The sequence below is a fragment of the Anthonomus grandis genome, chromosome 5 (assembly GCF_022605725.1).
Source record: "Anthonomus grandis grandis chromosome 5, icAntGran1.3, whole genome shotgun sequence".
Classification (NCBI taxonomy): domain Eukaryota; kingdom Metazoa; phylum Arthropoda; class Insecta; order Coleoptera; family Curculionidae; genus Anthonomus; species Anthonomus grandis.
In genome coordinates this window covers 37,871,769-37,887,643 of record NC_065550.1, presented here as the reverse complement: position 1 = coordinate 37,887,643, position 15,875 = coordinate 37,871,769, and the positions used below count along the sequence as shown (strand labels likewise).

General features: G+C 34.8%; 2 protein-coding genes across 2 annotated transcripts; one reads left to right on the top strand and one right to left on the bottom strand.

Annotated features, from left to right (window-relative positions):
• Window positions 1-2,972: 2,972 nt before the first annotated feature.
• On the bottom strand, window positions 2,973-10,565 carry LOC126736531 (putative lipid scramblase CLPTM1). Its single transcript, XM_050440923.1, has 3 exons — window positions 10,325-10,565; window positions 7,975-8,456; window positions 2,973-4,348 (listed from the first exon to the last, which is right to left on the bottom strand). The coding sequence occupies exons 1-3, from the start codon at window positions 10,382-10,384 to the stop codon at window positions 3,121-3,123; spliced, it is 1,770 nt and encodes a 589-aa protein (XP_050296880.1). The 5' UTR covers window positions 10,385-10,565; the 3' UTR covers window positions 2,973-3,120.
• A 1,043-nt stretch (window positions 10,566-11,608) lies between these two features.
• LOC126736404 (protein LTV1 homolog) lies at window positions 11,609-13,978 on the top strand. Its single transcript, XM_050440734.1, has 9 exons — window positions 11,609-11,781; window positions 11,857-12,070; window positions 12,132-12,290; window positions 12,348-12,543; window positions 12,601-12,727; window positions 12,779-12,982; window positions 13,045-13,152; window positions 13,478-13,610; window positions 13,671-13,978. The coding sequence occupies exons 1-9, from the start codon at window positions 11,779-11,781 to the stop codon at window positions 13,886-13,888; spliced, it is 1,362 nt and encodes a 453-aa protein (XP_050296691.1). The 5' UTR covers window positions 11,609-11,778; the 3' UTR covers window positions 13,889-13,978.
• The last annotated feature ends 1,897 nt before the right edge of the window (window positions 13,979-15,875 follow it).

Below are 15,875 nucleotides of genomic sequence, written 5' to 3'. Positions count from 1 at the left end.
CAAAATTAGAAAAAGAAAAATGATGTTTGAAAAGATAATCCATACCATTTTGGTAAAGATCTTCATGTGCCAGAAAGAAGCGTTAAGTGTGTAGAGTCATCCTCATGGCTGGATCGTTCTTGAGAGTGCTGCTGGGAGTAGTTGTCCATAAAGCCATCAGAGAAAACAGATCCAGGTGACGGCGCTTGAGAACATGCAGGCGACGGCGACTGGGAATATGCAGGTGATTCCATCATTGTATGAGTCTGATTGAGCACCATGCTAGCTGATAAGTGGTACGTCATGGGGAAAAATGACTTGGAATGTTTGAGGTAGAAAGTGCCATGTTACTGTATGCAGCCCTAGTTGGTGCACTGTATTGTTCATACATCCCCATTTCTGCGTCAAAAATCTGGTTCGCGGTGTAGCAAGTCTGCGTATCTTTATCACTACCTGTTTACCAAACAATAAATATTCATCCACAGTTGTCCACTCTTTTTGACTGAATGGATCTCATGAGATTCACCGCTTCATCAAAGATAGGTGCCTTAGCAGAATTACTTAATGAAAGTTTTGCGGATTTGCTTTTGAGGGTTTTCGAAGATGTAAAAACTTTGGATTTGAGTATTTTTGTAGGAGTCTCCGCTGCTGCCTGTTTCTCTTGGGAAGTTGATGGTTGAGTTGAAACTTGGCCTTGAACTTCTCCTCCATTTCCAGTGTCTTCCTCTTGTAAATCTTTAAAGTCCATAGTTTTGAAGAAAAAAATTCTTGAGTTATTTTAGGTTGACCTACTAACGGACAAACTTAAATTTTCAAATCGACAAATTTAAAAAATAAAAATATGAACTTACCTCAACATTATCTACTGTTTTTCGTGGTTTATTCTTGTCGGTTAAGAACAACATAGTTTGCGTACCAAGCTATGTTGTTTTTGCTTACCATTGAACCATGAACCATTTGCTTACGTACGCTTCGTCAGTAACACTTCTAGTTTTTTTGCTTTCGAGTTCTTTCTTTCTTTCCCTTGAAAAACCAAATGAAACAATTTCTCCAATTCAACTTCTCTATACCAAATGAAACAGCAATTTCCGTGAGAGCGTCATGTCTTCGGTTTTTATTATTGTAATCGGAATTTCAACTGTTCCATAATGAAGAACGAACACGATACATATCAATAAAGGCCAACGTTTCTTCGTCAGTCCACGTCATAATTCTGAACTAAAAGCAAAAACTCCGAAGTCAATGCAAAAAATAACGTACTGTCACCTACAAACTCTAAACATTTAAAAAACAAATAAAATAAATTTGCACGCATGCGACTTTCCTTCGACTGAGACTAAAGCCGCCCGGCATGTACACACTTGTGGATTTTGATTTCATTCGGTTCGGTTTTCTTTGAAGGAGACCGACTTTAGTCGGGTTGAATTCGGCATGATTCGGGCCGGCTTTCGGCAAGGCCGACCGGTACGTCTACACTAATTCGGTTTTGTCGATCGGCATAAGCCGAATGATGCCGATTGGCATAGTGTGGACGCGCCTTAACTAGCGCTCATACAATCGGCAGAACGAAGACACGGCGACGTTTAAAAGTGGTTCGACTATTCGAGCATATAGAACTATTGTGATTAAGCTCCCGTTTAAGCGTTTTTAAAAAAAAGTCAGCAGTTCCCATAGAGAAATGAATATTAAATATATAATACTTTATATATATATATATATATATATATATATACATACTTTTAATTACTCTATGGCAGTTCCTCAGATTCTGAAGAGGATGTTATAATTGCAGTAGCCTGTGCTGAAGTAGAAGCGGTAGAAAAGCGTAGAAGATTTTGGATTTTTTTAAAGAGAATGGTTGTATCATTAAGAGAACTGGTTTTTGCATTATCTCAAAATTATTTTAGCAGAATTGCGCCTCAACGTTGGTATACTGTCAAATTTTAAAAAAAGCCGGCATTCGTTGTGGGACACCCTGTATAGAGTCAAATAAAATAAATTATAACATAGCATTCCAACGTGCATTTGAATTTATATAATAAGCTGTCTTTTTTGTGTATTTATGTAAAAACATAAATTATATTCAAAGCAAGAGTTGTACACCACTTAACACCAAAACGAGAACTTTCACACTCGCACATTTCGCCGACCAAGTTGGCATCCTCAGATAATTGAAACTGAGTTTTAAAATCTCCTGATGAAACCGAAAACACCGATTTAAGATATAATAAATGACACTTGCCAGAACATCCAGTTAATTTGGATATCATCTCCCAAGCGTTTACTTTCCTTAAATTATCAAGATGATATGTGATTTGTTTATAATACAATATTCTAAAACTGCGAACAGCTTCGATTAAAATTTCGTTTGTTCAAATTCAAAAATTCAAATCAACGGTTTTTAAGATTTTTTGAAACAGTTCCTCTCTCTAGTCGCAGGCTTTCGGTGCAATCGGCAAAAGTTGCCCTCCCCACAATATGAGATCGTCGCCGGAGAAAACCGAACCGACCGATCGTACCGAACCGATTCAATGCGCGCGGCTTCATTCAAATACATGTGAAGCAAATCCGGCCGATTGTACCGAGACGGTCGATGCCGATTCAGTGGGCGCCGTGCTTAAACACGGAGAAATCAGCTGATTCTCCGTCATTCCGGATGACACAAGTGGCATACTGCACGACATCTCGAAGATCAGCGAATTTTCTCGAACTATGGTCAGCCGAGTATATCAGGAGCTGCTTCGCCTCTCGTAGTTAGTTCAGTGAAGTTTGGAATATTGCCGCGAGATTTGAACCGGACGTAAATATTTCTAGTAGTCTTAAGTGATCGTTTTTACTAATTTAAATAAATTACTTGGACTATTTTTATGCAATCGAGTAACAGTAAAATCGCTACAATACGAAATTGTTTGCTTATTGGCTAATTTGAAAACGTGTCGGAAATTATCCAAAGTGATTTACGAAAAAATCCACAGTTACAAAAAAAAACACAATTTTACTTACTAAACTTACATCTATTTTCATTTCATCCATTTAAATAAACTGCCTGTATTACTTAGACATCAGATATCGAGTATACTGGATCAAATTAACAACCAATATCTATTAATTACAACAATAAATAAACAATTTACAATATTATTACTGTTCCTTTTTAGTCTCTTGGGGCAGAGCGACTGCGCCATTGTTCTGCGCTTCCTCTTGCTCCGCACTGTACCCGTACTCGTTCCGTCTCTTCTTATCTACAGGGTAAATATATCTTTGGTAAAGAAAGACGAGGAAAACGATATCGTCCCTGAAACACCCTATCCGATACATCGTGGGCATTTTGATAACGAACGCGAACATATCGTCAATGAACGTGTTAAGGAACTTGTAAGTTAACATCCTCCAGGGAAGATGCGCCACGGATTTTAACTTGTAGTTAATAAATAACTGGGGGGTCATCATGATAAACCCAAAGGTTAACAGGTAACCATAGAGTATATCCAGGATAAAAGAGTACCACCCTTTGTGCTCTAAATATAATAGAGCGTAAACCGAATAACCGGCCAACAAAGGGAAGCACAGCCAAGATAAATACTTAAAGGCCAATTCGTCATAAACTTTAGTACTAGACTCCACGTAAGAGCCTTTATCCTTGAAAACGATCCGGCCATTTTCAAATTTAATATCCACAACTTTCCAGATTTTCCACAATTCAATCCCCAATCCGACAAAACAAGAGACTCTTATGAGTATATTCGTTTCGTTATCGAGCACATAGAGCAACACCACTAAACTCTGGAAGACGCTGAAGAACACCGAACGTACCGACAAACCCTCCAAAGAATTCCGATTGTTCCAGAACTGGATGTCGTTCTTGAAAGCTAAAAGTTCGAACACCGAGTGCAACAAGGAAACCGCCACCGTAATCCCTAACAAATAGGGATTCGTGTCCATAATCGTTTCTTTAAGAGTATCCTGCTCGTCGTCGCTCTTCTCGGCATCCTCCGAACCCTCAGAGAACATACTAAACATATTATTCCTCATGCTTTGCGCCGCGTATATCTGCCACCTGAACAAACTCAACGGTTGAAAGGTCAGTCGCAGAGCGAAACTCTCGTTTAAGGGTTTATAGTCTCTGGCCATGTTCCAGTAATCGTTCGGATATAAAATCGGTTTGTAGTGCTTCAGATCGTCGGTGAAATGGACGTATACGTCCAGGGGGGCCGGTACGGAGCCATAAACCCACTGCGTTTGATCAGTGACGAGGTTCAACGTGAAGTTCGGATGCCAGTGGGAGATTATTTTACCATCTTCCACTTGGGTCTTCTCAGTTTCTCCAGTAAGCAGATTTTTCGTTTTGCTCGCCTTTAGCTTCTTATATCTGAAAGGTAAAGTGTTAAATCAACATTATTAGAGTTTTTTCCGCATATGATTTTCGTTTGTCGAAGAAATGAAATGAAACAAAACAACCGACTCACTCAAGGGTACCTAAGCAATAATCAAGGAAGTCTATGAAAAGACAAGAAATATCTAACTTTCTAGTTTTAAATCTTCATAACTCTAGAAAAATTATGGAGATTTAAAACATCTTTCAATATTAAAAAATGAAATAGTAGTGTAACCAAATTATTTTGTTTCTTACAGGCACTTCTGGAATAAAAATTCCATTTTCTTCACTTGTAATGAATGGACTTTAGAAAAGACTACTAAAAAGCCTTCAGAGCAGTTCATAAATCAATAATTGCAAAATTTCATCGCTAGAACTCAAGATATTGACGTAAAATAATAAGAGACAAATTGTCTTTTTCTTACAGGCATTCCTGGAATAAAAATTAAAATATCTTGATTTTTAGTTCATGGATTTTAGACATTTCCTCAAAAAGACTAAAAAAGTCTTCAAAGTATTCCAATAATGAATAATTTAACCAATAAAACCCAAGATAAACTTGCCAGTAAGAGACGAAGAATTTTGTTTCTATAGTCACATGAGAGTAAGTAGTATTGAATAAAGAGCAAACTAATCTTAATTTTTCCTTCTATCTCTCTCAATTCAAAATCCAGTATTCAAACATTCCAAAGAGAGAAAAACAAGGAAACAAATCAGTGCCGAAACATTGAATGGCTTGAAAAACACAGAAAAAAATTCTAATAAACCAAACCTAAACAAAACAAGAGTGTAGCAGATTTAGGGCCTAGTAGTGACGACATTCCGGCTTTTATTTAGGTCATCTTCAAGGCTATTTCTGTTTAAAAAGTTAGTCTACGCTCCATTCGAGTGGGAGCAATACCTCACACCTGTCCATAACAAAAGCCTTGCAAGACTGGGGGGTGGAGGCCCCCATCGTAAAGTGGACAGGATCAATGCTCAAGCACCGCTCCATCACAGCAGAAATAAATGGAGCGTCAGCAACAGTAACCACAGTAAAAGAATGTCCCCAAGGAGGGGTTCTGACACCTCTACTGTGGACATTAGTAGTAAACAAAATTCTTAACATATTAAGTAGATCCGGATTCACAGTTCTAGGCTACGCAGATGACCTGGTAGTAATAGTTAGGGGCAAGCACGAGGGCGTAATATCGAATCGAATGCAAAGTGCCCTAAATACTATACAAAACTGGGGCGAAACTGAAGGATTATCTTTAAATCCTAGAAAAACAATTTTAGTGCCGTTTACCAGAAGAAGGAAGCTAGAACTCAGAGCACCTATATTAAACGTATATACCTGGGGGTTACCTTGGACCACAAACTAACTTGGAACAATCATCTAGACAAGACCATTTCCAAAGCCATAGTGGCAATCTGGACATGCCGCAAACTCGTTGGCAAGACATGGGGGCTAAAACCGAAAATGGTATACTGGATCTACCAAACAGTCATTAAGCCCATCATCACATACGCTTCGCTGGTATGGTGGCCGAAGACCAAACAAACAACCGCACAGACCAAATTAAACAAAGTCCAAAGGCTGATATGTCTAGGAATAACCGGGGCAATGTCTACTTGTCCTACCACAGCCTTAGAGACACTGCTAAACATGCCTCCACTTCACATAAGCGTGAAAAAAGAGGCAATTAACAGTGCTCACAGGCTTTTCCAAACCGGCAAATTCAAGCCTGGGGATTTAAGTGGTCACCTGCGCATCCTCGAAGAAATTAAACTGGAAAATGCCAGCAAACCACGTGACCACATAACGGCCATGCTGGGTCTAGAAATTCCATTCGAAGTGATCATAGATGATCGCCAATCATGGGAGAAAAAAGAAGTACCAAAAGCCGACAATGCATCGCTATGGTACACAGACGGTTCCAAACTAACAGAAGGAGCTGGGCGTGTCAGGCCCTAACATTAAGATCTCAAAGTCACTGGACAAATACCCTAACATCTTTCAAGCTGAAGTGCTTGCCATAGACATATGTGCAAAAGAGTGCATCAACCAAGGCCTCCAAAGAAAAAGCATATTTATACTATCAGACAGCCAAGCTGCTCTAAAGGCCCTGAAAGCTTTTAAATGTGATTCAAAGCTAGTCTGGGAGTGCAAACAAACCCTAAAGCGCCTTACAACAAAGAATCAAGTAACACTAATGTGGCTACCTGGCCACCGGGGTATAGAGGGGAACGAAGAAGCCGATCGCCTTGCAAAAAAAGGGGCTAAAAAAAAAGCCATACTGTGGTTTAATGAAGACCCACATCACCGAAGACCTAAACAGGTGGGAAAAAGAACAATTGCTGTCGCACTGGAGAAGAGCACCAGGACTAAGACAGGCAAAAAAGTTTATAACCACTTCTAGAAAAAGAGCTGAACAGCTCCTAGACATGAACAGATCAGACATCAGCACAGCAGTCGGACTCCTAACCGGTCATTGCCCAGTGAAATATAACCTAAAGGCAATAGGTATAACAGAGGACGACCAATGTAGATTCTGCAGCAATGCCACAGAAACAGCAGAACACCTGCTCTGTGAATGCCCGACCCAACTCTGCAAGAGGCTCAAGTACCTGGAAGGGGTACAACCAACACCTCAAGAAGTGGGACAACTACCTCCCAAAAATATAGCTTTGTACGGCAGAAGTCTAAGACTTTTTGAGACAAACTAAGACAAGTAGAGTTATGCACAAAATATCTCACAGGTAGCAGTGCTGAGCGGCGGATCAGCCGAAACGACTCCCTTCTCAATCTACAATCTACAATCTAGCCTACGCTCCAGTGATACAATTAAACAATTGTGTTTCCCTCTATGGAAAAAAAAATCAGGCAGCAATTCTCCCCCAAGTAACTGTCAAGATTGATGTGGGTAATATATAAAATTGAGAACCCTTGCATTTGGTCAGATGGTGGAACATAAAAGTCAAGTTGACTAAGTAGCTCAGAGAAATCAAAGTGGTTGTTTAAAATTTTATGCAGAAAAAACTTACCCGCTCAAATAAGGATGCTATAGTAAAATGATCGTAAATCTATCAAGCGATAAATTTTGAGGATAAAACCCAACTAGTTTAAAGCATAACTGTTTTAGAAATTGATCCTTAAGACTCTATTGAGCAGTAGTAATGGTTGAAGTATTGTTGTAAAATGCAAATGTTGATGTTTGTAAGAATATTAACTAAGTATACTGTTTTGTGGATGACACTGAAAGGCTGCAATTGCAGTGGACAAAACCTTGAAAATTCTTGAGTCAAGTTGTCTCTATAACTATAGTTTGCAGATAACTGTAGTAACCTTTTTAACCTATTTAGTATGTACAAGCATACTTTTTGCCACAATTATATATTATGTATATAGTGTAGACCTCCAAGATTTACACTAAATTATTCTTAATAAAATCAAATATAGCACTTATTCCAAAGTCAATATGCAAAGAGTATGAATATAGATACTCAAAAAAAAAATTATTAATAAACTGTTTTTTAGTAGAAGTATACAACACATAAAACTACTTTTTTTAAACCATCCGAACTATGCCACTCAAATAAAACAAACCCGATTACCATTAACAGCACTTCGCCTTTACCTGTTAAGTTGTTTCATAGTAGAAGTCATCTGTTCCCGATCATAATTCTTAGCCTTAGGATCGGGACTGTTCCCTAACCGAGTGACGAAAGCATGCAAGAACAACGACCCATTATTCCTCATACCATCGGTTATGGGCACCTCCTTTTCAATCTCGAATATCCCGTCCTTATTAGGGCCCGCCGTCCAATCTCCATAAATAATGTTCTCTTTGATCCAAAATAGTTGGGAGTGATGATAGTTGGTTAACATGTCGGTCTCTGCAAGGTACACGTAGAGGGTCAGCGGGGTTCCATCGGGAAAAATGTTTTTCGCTGAAAATGTCGGTCCTTGAGCAGAGTTTGTGCTGTTCGGCTGCGGAGCTTTGCCTCTGAAGAACGACGATATTACGTAAATAATGAGTCCCCTCACGATTAGGGATTTCACTACCGAGAGGATTGTTTCTAGTTTTGATGGTTGGGGTTGGCCTGCGGTGCCATTTTGCTATAAGAAAACAAATTTAAATTCAGGAATATTCCCACTAGAAAACTGGTTATAGCATTAAAAAACTATTATCAGGTCAGGCCATCACTAAAATACTTCTCAAGAATTATAATAATACTTCATACTAAGTAACATTTTTTTAAAGCTATTTGAGTTCTTATTTCTAGAGGAAGGTGATTAAATAGTTTTTACCCATATAAAAAAATAAATTTTCAATTTATTTATACCAATAAAAAGGGGACAACAAGACTCATGGTTACTTTGGTTACTCTTGGCTTTACACATGGCTTGAATTACTCTTTTTTGTAATAAAAAAATTAGTTGACAAAGTACCAAGCACTTGAGCCCTTAAAACGAATCTACTAAGATATTTTAGAGATGATTTTCAGTAAATAGTAATCAGAACAGATCCCATCTTCAGCTGACTTTAAAAACTGCTGCGCAGCACAAAACAGAAATTCTGTGTTGGCAAATGCGCTTTTTAACTTGGCAATTGAAAAAGATGTAACCATAATACAAAAATACCTACAGAAGGGTCACAGTCAGATGGAGGCGGACAGCATGCATTCAACTATAGAGAGGATGATTAGAAAGTTCAGAATTAACGTACCAGCTGATTATGTTGCGATTTGCCAAAAAGCATGTTTGAAAAGTGCTTATAATGTAGAGTATTTGTCACATGATTACTGTAAGAACGTAGAAGGGAAGATAAGTTTTATTGCATCCATATGACCTGAAAAAAGAGTAGGAGATCTTCAAGTAGTTGACTTAAAAGCAATTAAGTGCACTAGAGAAAACATGTTTTTTAAATTATGACATTCAGAATTGCAATGGAAAACTTTTCAAGTCAGATTGCCTGCAAACCTCAAATAGATTTCGACTTCGATACCTTGCCACCATTGTACAGAACCAGACTCCCCATAAAGAAGGAAAAATATGAACACTTACAGCAGCTGAAAAAAAGTTTACCTTATGACTACCATGCATTTTACGATCAATTACCTTATAATAAGTAGAATCCTGTACATTTTATAAGCATCTAATTTCACATTTTTTTAAGTATTTGATCTTATTTTTTTAGTTATTTACGGTTAATTATTTTTAGGTCAGTCACTGGTACCTTAATATTTGTAACCTAATAACTTGTGACTTGACCAGTAAATTTAGAGTTATTTGTTGTGTTGTGACCAAGAAAGACAACCTGAATGAATTTTTATTTTATGTAGAGGAAGAAAATAAAGGCTATTTATTTCTAGAAAAAAAAACTGTATCTCCATATATTATTCTTTTACTTCACCTAACTTAACTAACACTCATTTAAACAAATTTCCTTTTAACCTATGTTAGTAGTACCCACATTAATCAGGTTTTTAGCTCTCCTGTAAAATTTTGCTAAATGGAGTTACACACTTTGCAAATTACACTGACGATATAAAGATAATAGTTTACAGAGTGAATGAATATAATGGCTGTATTTGTCATGAAGATCATTTGAAATATCTTTATTCAATTTTGTTTTTGCCTTCCTAAAAAGCAAAAATTATCTCATCATTTAATTAATTTAGATTCATTGATAACACTTGGAATGTTTGCATATATTTAATTCATAAGCAAATAATTGAAAAATAGAAAAAGTGTCCTCAATTTTATATAATTAATGGCCTCTATGTTAAATTTCCTAAGAAACACATGACTTAACAAGGTTTTTTCTAAGCATTCCTGAATTTAGGCAGGAGTTTAAATCCTTCATGGTCACTGCAGGGTCCAATAATAAAAAACCTTGTGTCACGGTGCTTACTAATTAAACGCCAAATTGATAAACTAATTAAAGGACTTTTTTAAAACGTAATTATTAAGGTTTTACTTACATTTTGGGCGGCAGCCTCTCCAACCCCATTGGCCTGATTCGCCACGGCAGTATCGGCCATTCTCACTTCTAATGTTGGCACACTAATTTATTATTTCGGAATTTACCAGGTCATTACTGGCGGCGTATTTATTATAAAATGATTTTTGATTTATTTGAGAGAATTGATGTAAAAATACAGTTTTTTTTGAGTAACGAAGGTTAAGCGGAACAGTGGCCAGTGACGTTACTGACATAACATAGATTAATAATTCTATCTCTTCTTCTTCTTCTTCTTGTATTAATACTAACTATAGATAACTGAATAATTTTGGTCGCATGTGGATCGAGTTTGTGCGAAGCTAACGTCCGATTGGTCGCTGACAGCCTATTTATAGTCCGTGCCCGCTGTTATTTGATCAATATAATGCTTTTCTCTTCTAAAATTCCTAAGGGATTTTAGTATTTTTTTTTCTGTCCAGATATTGACAATCTAAATGGATTTATGCTATTTAAAAGTGCACATTAAATATGCGGAGACTCTTTGTGTAGGTCTCTGGTTGTATCATAAAATTTCTTGTGATAATAATGCTGCTGTTGATTTTTAATGTCTTTAATGCCAAGATATCCACATACACTAATTGTGGATTGCTTTGTTACAACTTGATATTAAACTCAAAGATAAAAATGATGCAGGGAAATCGGCAAAGCCGCCTGATGATGTTGCTTGACGATTGAATTCTAAAGAAGTAATGACATATGACATGACCATTGACATTCGACATAAATGGCAATTCATCAGCGGTGTTGCTGCTCATTTCTTCAACTTAATCCCTAATATGACGTCACGAATTTAACTGCGCAATAAGACGTTAAATCTAATTTGAACATAAAATAAGTCTAAACAACTACATCTAACAATACAATAATTTTTTATGAAAAATATTTCATTCGTAGAGCTTTGTAACCATCTAGAGTCGGTTTAGATATTATTTATTATCTATTATAGAAAAATATTTTATCCAAATCCTTTGAGAATTAATGTCTTTCATTTCTTTAAAATTTGACTTTTAATTAATTTTCGCAACGAAACCTTAGTTTGTAGAGGTTTGGGATCACCATAATTCGATTTAGGGAATCATTTTTAATATTTGGACAGAAAATTACGAAAATCCCTTGGGAATTTCAGGAGATATGGGTATTATATTAATTAAATAACAGCAGCCGCGGACTACAAATAGGTCGCTGGCAACGTTATACTTCACACACAATATGACATTTTGTAGCGATGACATGTGACACTTGTGTCTGTGTCATAATTTTTTAGTAAATAGATACACGTGATTTTCTAATTGATCTACAAATCTATATATCTGTGTCATACTATATATTTGTGTTCTGTGCTACAAATATTCAGTAAAATTATTTATATAAAGCGTTTTTTCTCAAAAACTGACTATCACCGTCTAGTGCAAAATGGTAAGTAAGTTGCATGTTACATTTGACAATCCAAAACCCTTGTCTACCAAATATGACCAATTAAAGTTATTTTAGCCTAAAAACAAGAAAAAACTTAAAGGAGTTACTTTCCAATTGGTCCATAGGAGTCAACAGGATCCTCTTGTGGCCGATGAAACTGCCCCACAGCACGTTCTGGTTCCTTTAACTCAAAAAGAAACGAAAGCCGAAAAAGAGAAGAGAATCGAAGAACAACACAAATATGGAATCTATTTTGATGATGATTTTAATTATTTACAACATCTTAAAGGTACATACTTTAAGATTCTCATATTTTTTATTCTCATTATAAATATAATGGGCTCTTTTAGAACGATCAGATAATGTTGTGGAATGGCCCGAGCATGTTGAAGCAGAACTTAAAAAAAGAGAAGAAAAAAAGAAATCGAACATTGCTTTGCCTTCTTCTGTGTTCGCTTCAGAGGTAGAAGAAGAAGTTGGTATGCTTGGTAAGGCAGCCCCTATATCAGGTAATTTTTGAGGCAATTAGTATAAACAATGATTATAAAAAAAATATAATTTTTTAGGCCCACAGCTTCACTTGGACCCAGAATTAGTGGCGGCAATGGATGATGATTTTGATTATAACGATCCAGAAAATCAGTTGGAAGATAATTTTATGGAACTGGCGCAAGGGGTGGCATCGGATGATGAATTTAACGAACAGGATGAAGACGATTATCTGGATTCTGATTTTGATGGTGAGGAAATTGATGAAGTTGGGTAAGTGAAGCAAGGTTTTATGTAATTCGGTTAGTGCTATTTATTTTTTTTTGGCAGATCTCTAGGTTCAGACATGTCATTTTCAAAAGAAGAAACCAAATCAAGATTTACAAATTACTCTATGACAAGCTCAGTTATAAGAAGGAATAATCAGTTAACCTTATTGGATGACAGATTTGAAAAGGTTGCATATTATTTGATAGATTTTCATTTATTTATCGAGTTGTGTTTTTAGATGTACGAAGAATATGATGACACAGAAATTGGAGCATTAGATACAGAAGAAATTGAAGGACATGTATTAGAAAATTCTGATTTATTGTTACAGTGTGCCACTGAATTTGAGAAGGAACAAGCAAGAGAACATTTGGACAATGAAAAGTTAAGTCAGAAGATTAAAGAAAGATTAGAGAAACTTCAAGAGAGTGACAGTGAAGGTGTAAGGAACATTGAATGTAGCAAAATGTAGAATTTTTATATATTTTTTTGTTTGGATTGTAGGAAGTGCAATATGTTGAAATCAATGAACCAGAAAAGTGGGATTGTGAAACAATTTTAAGCACTTATTCAAATTTGTATAACCATCCGAAAATTATTAAAGAACCGAGGGTAGGTTTATTATAGTATTAATTTTACATTCCTCAGTTTATTTCTATTGATAAAAAAGTGTAATTTAAATTAAAGCAAAAAGGAAACTTAAAATCATCTGTTATACATCCCCTGCATAAGTTAAAAATGGGATAAATGTTACTTGAGTGAGTCAACTTCAAACTTTTATAGTTAAAAATTCAATTTGAAAAAGTGGTACTTTCAAAAGTTCTTACTGTATATAGCAAATGAATAATTTATTTAAGAAAGTACAAAAAAAATCAAAATAGTTAAACGATTTGCTAAATATTCAATATGTAGATTCAAATATACCTTTTACTTTTAGAATAACAAAATTAAAGTAGATTCGAGAACAGGAATACCAAGAAATGTCATTGGAGAAAACAAATTAACGGCGAAAGCTTTAAATCAATTGGATCAGCAATATACTGGAGTCCAAGGGCCAAAATCAGTTGGCGGTATTAAATTTTTTTTTTTTTAAATCTCTTCTAACATTTTATATTAAATTTAACTTATAGGGCAATCGATTATTTCTCAATTATCGACCCTCTCATTAAGACCGAAAGACGAATCGCCGGAAGACAGGAAAGAACGAAAAAAAGCTTTAAAAGAATATAGAAAAGAGCGAAGATTAGAGAAGAAATTGAATAGCGAGGCGTTTAAGGAGGAGGCGAAAAGACAGGTGAAAATTAGGATTAATAATAGGAATAATGTGCAGGGAAACCGAATATTATAATTTATTTATTAAGAGTTGTTGTATTGTACTTTAAAAACATTATTTGTTATAGTAAGCATTTTAGAAAAATAAATAAATTAAAGTTGTTAATGGAACATTTTTTCTGGTCAGATATTGTGTTTTTCATTTTTATTTTGTTTACTACATTTTTTTGACAATCGCACACGTTACACCCGCGCACTTAAGATAGAATTGAGACACATTTTTTTAAAATTTATTTGATAAACAAATGCAAAAGTTTTTATTTATAGAAAAATACGTAGAAAAGTATTTATTAAGTAGTAACCATTATTTCATAAACTAAATATTGAGTCAAAAAGTTTCCAAACTAAAAAATATTTTTACCTAAGTAATATTCTCTTGTTTATCAACTTACACAATACACAATGTGTCGTTTTTAATTGTTTGTTTGATATTTTGTAAGATGAATGTTTAGATGTTTTATTTAAGAATAATTGTTACTATACCAGTTAAATTCATTTATCGTATACATGAATTTTGTTTTTTTTTCTTTTTGTGACTTTGACTTGTCATTGCATACAGAGTGTAAATAAATAGATGCGAAAAAATTCAGGGGCTGATTCTTGGGTAAATTTTAAGAAAAAAACTTTATATGAAGGTATCTCCTAAAAGGCGTAACTTTTCAGATAAAGCTTGAAGAAAAATATTTGTTTTTTTTTATATTACCTGTAAAGGCATTTTATGAGGCTCACTAATTTTTTTATTTGTACCAGTGACGTTCGTGTAAGGTTTAAACTAATTATTTTTAATGAAAAGTATGGTACACCACTTTTTTTTTGTTTTTGTAATTCTCATTTATTTCTGAGCAAATTTGATATCCTGATTTTCTTTTGTCCGAGGTTGCGTATTCGATTAAAAAAATAAAATCCATCTACCTAAATGTATTACGTTTATTATTAATGTTTAGGTGTGATTCAAATTTTTGTTTTAAACCAAATGAAAGATTATAATTATTAAAAATGTTGAAAATGGCCACCCTCTTCTATTATGCAAGAGTCTATACGTCGACGAATCCGATAAAAAATTCTAGGAGAATTTTTTATCGGATTGGAAACACAGAAGCAAAATTAAACAGCATGTTATTTTTTTAAACAAGTTTTATATTATTTATTTAATGACAATAGGTATATAATTAGGGTTACAAAATAATTATAATTATGCAAAAAAATAAACCAAAACAAGAACTTATGAAATAACAAACCGAAACTAAACTAGACTAGTACATACATACATATAAAGATTAAATTAAAATTAATTAATTAATTGAATCAATGATCTTTATATTGAAAATTTCAGTAGGCCATAAGTATTTATATTTGTCAAGAAAAATAATAGTTTTTAGGTCGTATGTCTGCCGGCGAAATTTTTAACTAAGGTATATACTATGCATATACACGTAGACCTAACTTCTTTTTTTTCTTTTCCTTTTTTTGAGTTAAGTACAAAAAAGCCAGAAAAAAATGTTTTAATATTTAATAAAAAAAAAAATAATAATAATGTTATTTCGTAAAAAATGTATAAAGTAAAAGCGCCAAGGCATATCGTGTGTAAAAAAAAAACAATGTAAAATAAATAAGAAATTTCGGTTCTTGTGCGCAAACATGTGTTTTATTTTACCAAAAATCCCTGGAAGTAATTTTTTATTTTCTTCCTTTCTTTTTTTACTCATAAATTATTGTCACTGATTTCATTAAACTGCTTTATTTTGCTGATTTTATAAGGAAATCCCTCGCGGTCGTAACCGCGCCGCGATAACGTTTACATTTTCCGCAAATTTCGCGACAGTCGGTAGTATGGAGTTGACAGAAACAGTTGCCATAATTTACGCTCTCAAAATTAAGAAATCTAAACGAAAAGGAAGATACTAGGTCCATCCGTTATACGAAAGGCGTCTGACAAATGGTCAGTTTCATTGCCTTTTTCATCGGTTGAAGGAATATCCCGAAAAGTTTTTTAATTATTACAG

Excerpts from the sequence above, each read along its gene's own strand:
- LOC126736531 (XM_050440923.1), bottom strand. The coding sequence starts at position 10,384 with ATGGCCGATACTGCCGTGGCGAATCAGGCCAATGGGGTTGGAGAGGCT. Across the intron at positions 8,457-10,324 it reads GAGAGGCTGCCGCCCAAAAT|CAAAATGGCACCGCAGGCCA; the intron begins GTAAGTAAAACC and ends GTTTTCTTATAG. Across the intron at positions 4,349-7,974 it reads ACTATGAAACAACTTAACAG|ATATAAGAAGCTAAAGGCGA; the intron begins GTAAAGGCGAAG and ends TTTACCTTTCAG.
- LOC126736404 (XM_050440734.1), top strand. Across the intron at positions 12,544-12,600 it reads GAGGAAATTGATGAAGTTGG|ATCTCTAGGTTCAGACATGT; the intron begins GTAAGTGAAGCA and ends TTTTTTTGGCAG. Across the intron at positions 12,728-12,778 it reads TGGATGACAGATTTGAAAAG|ATGTACGAAGAATATGATGA; the intron begins GTTGCATATTAT and ends TTGTGTTTTTAG.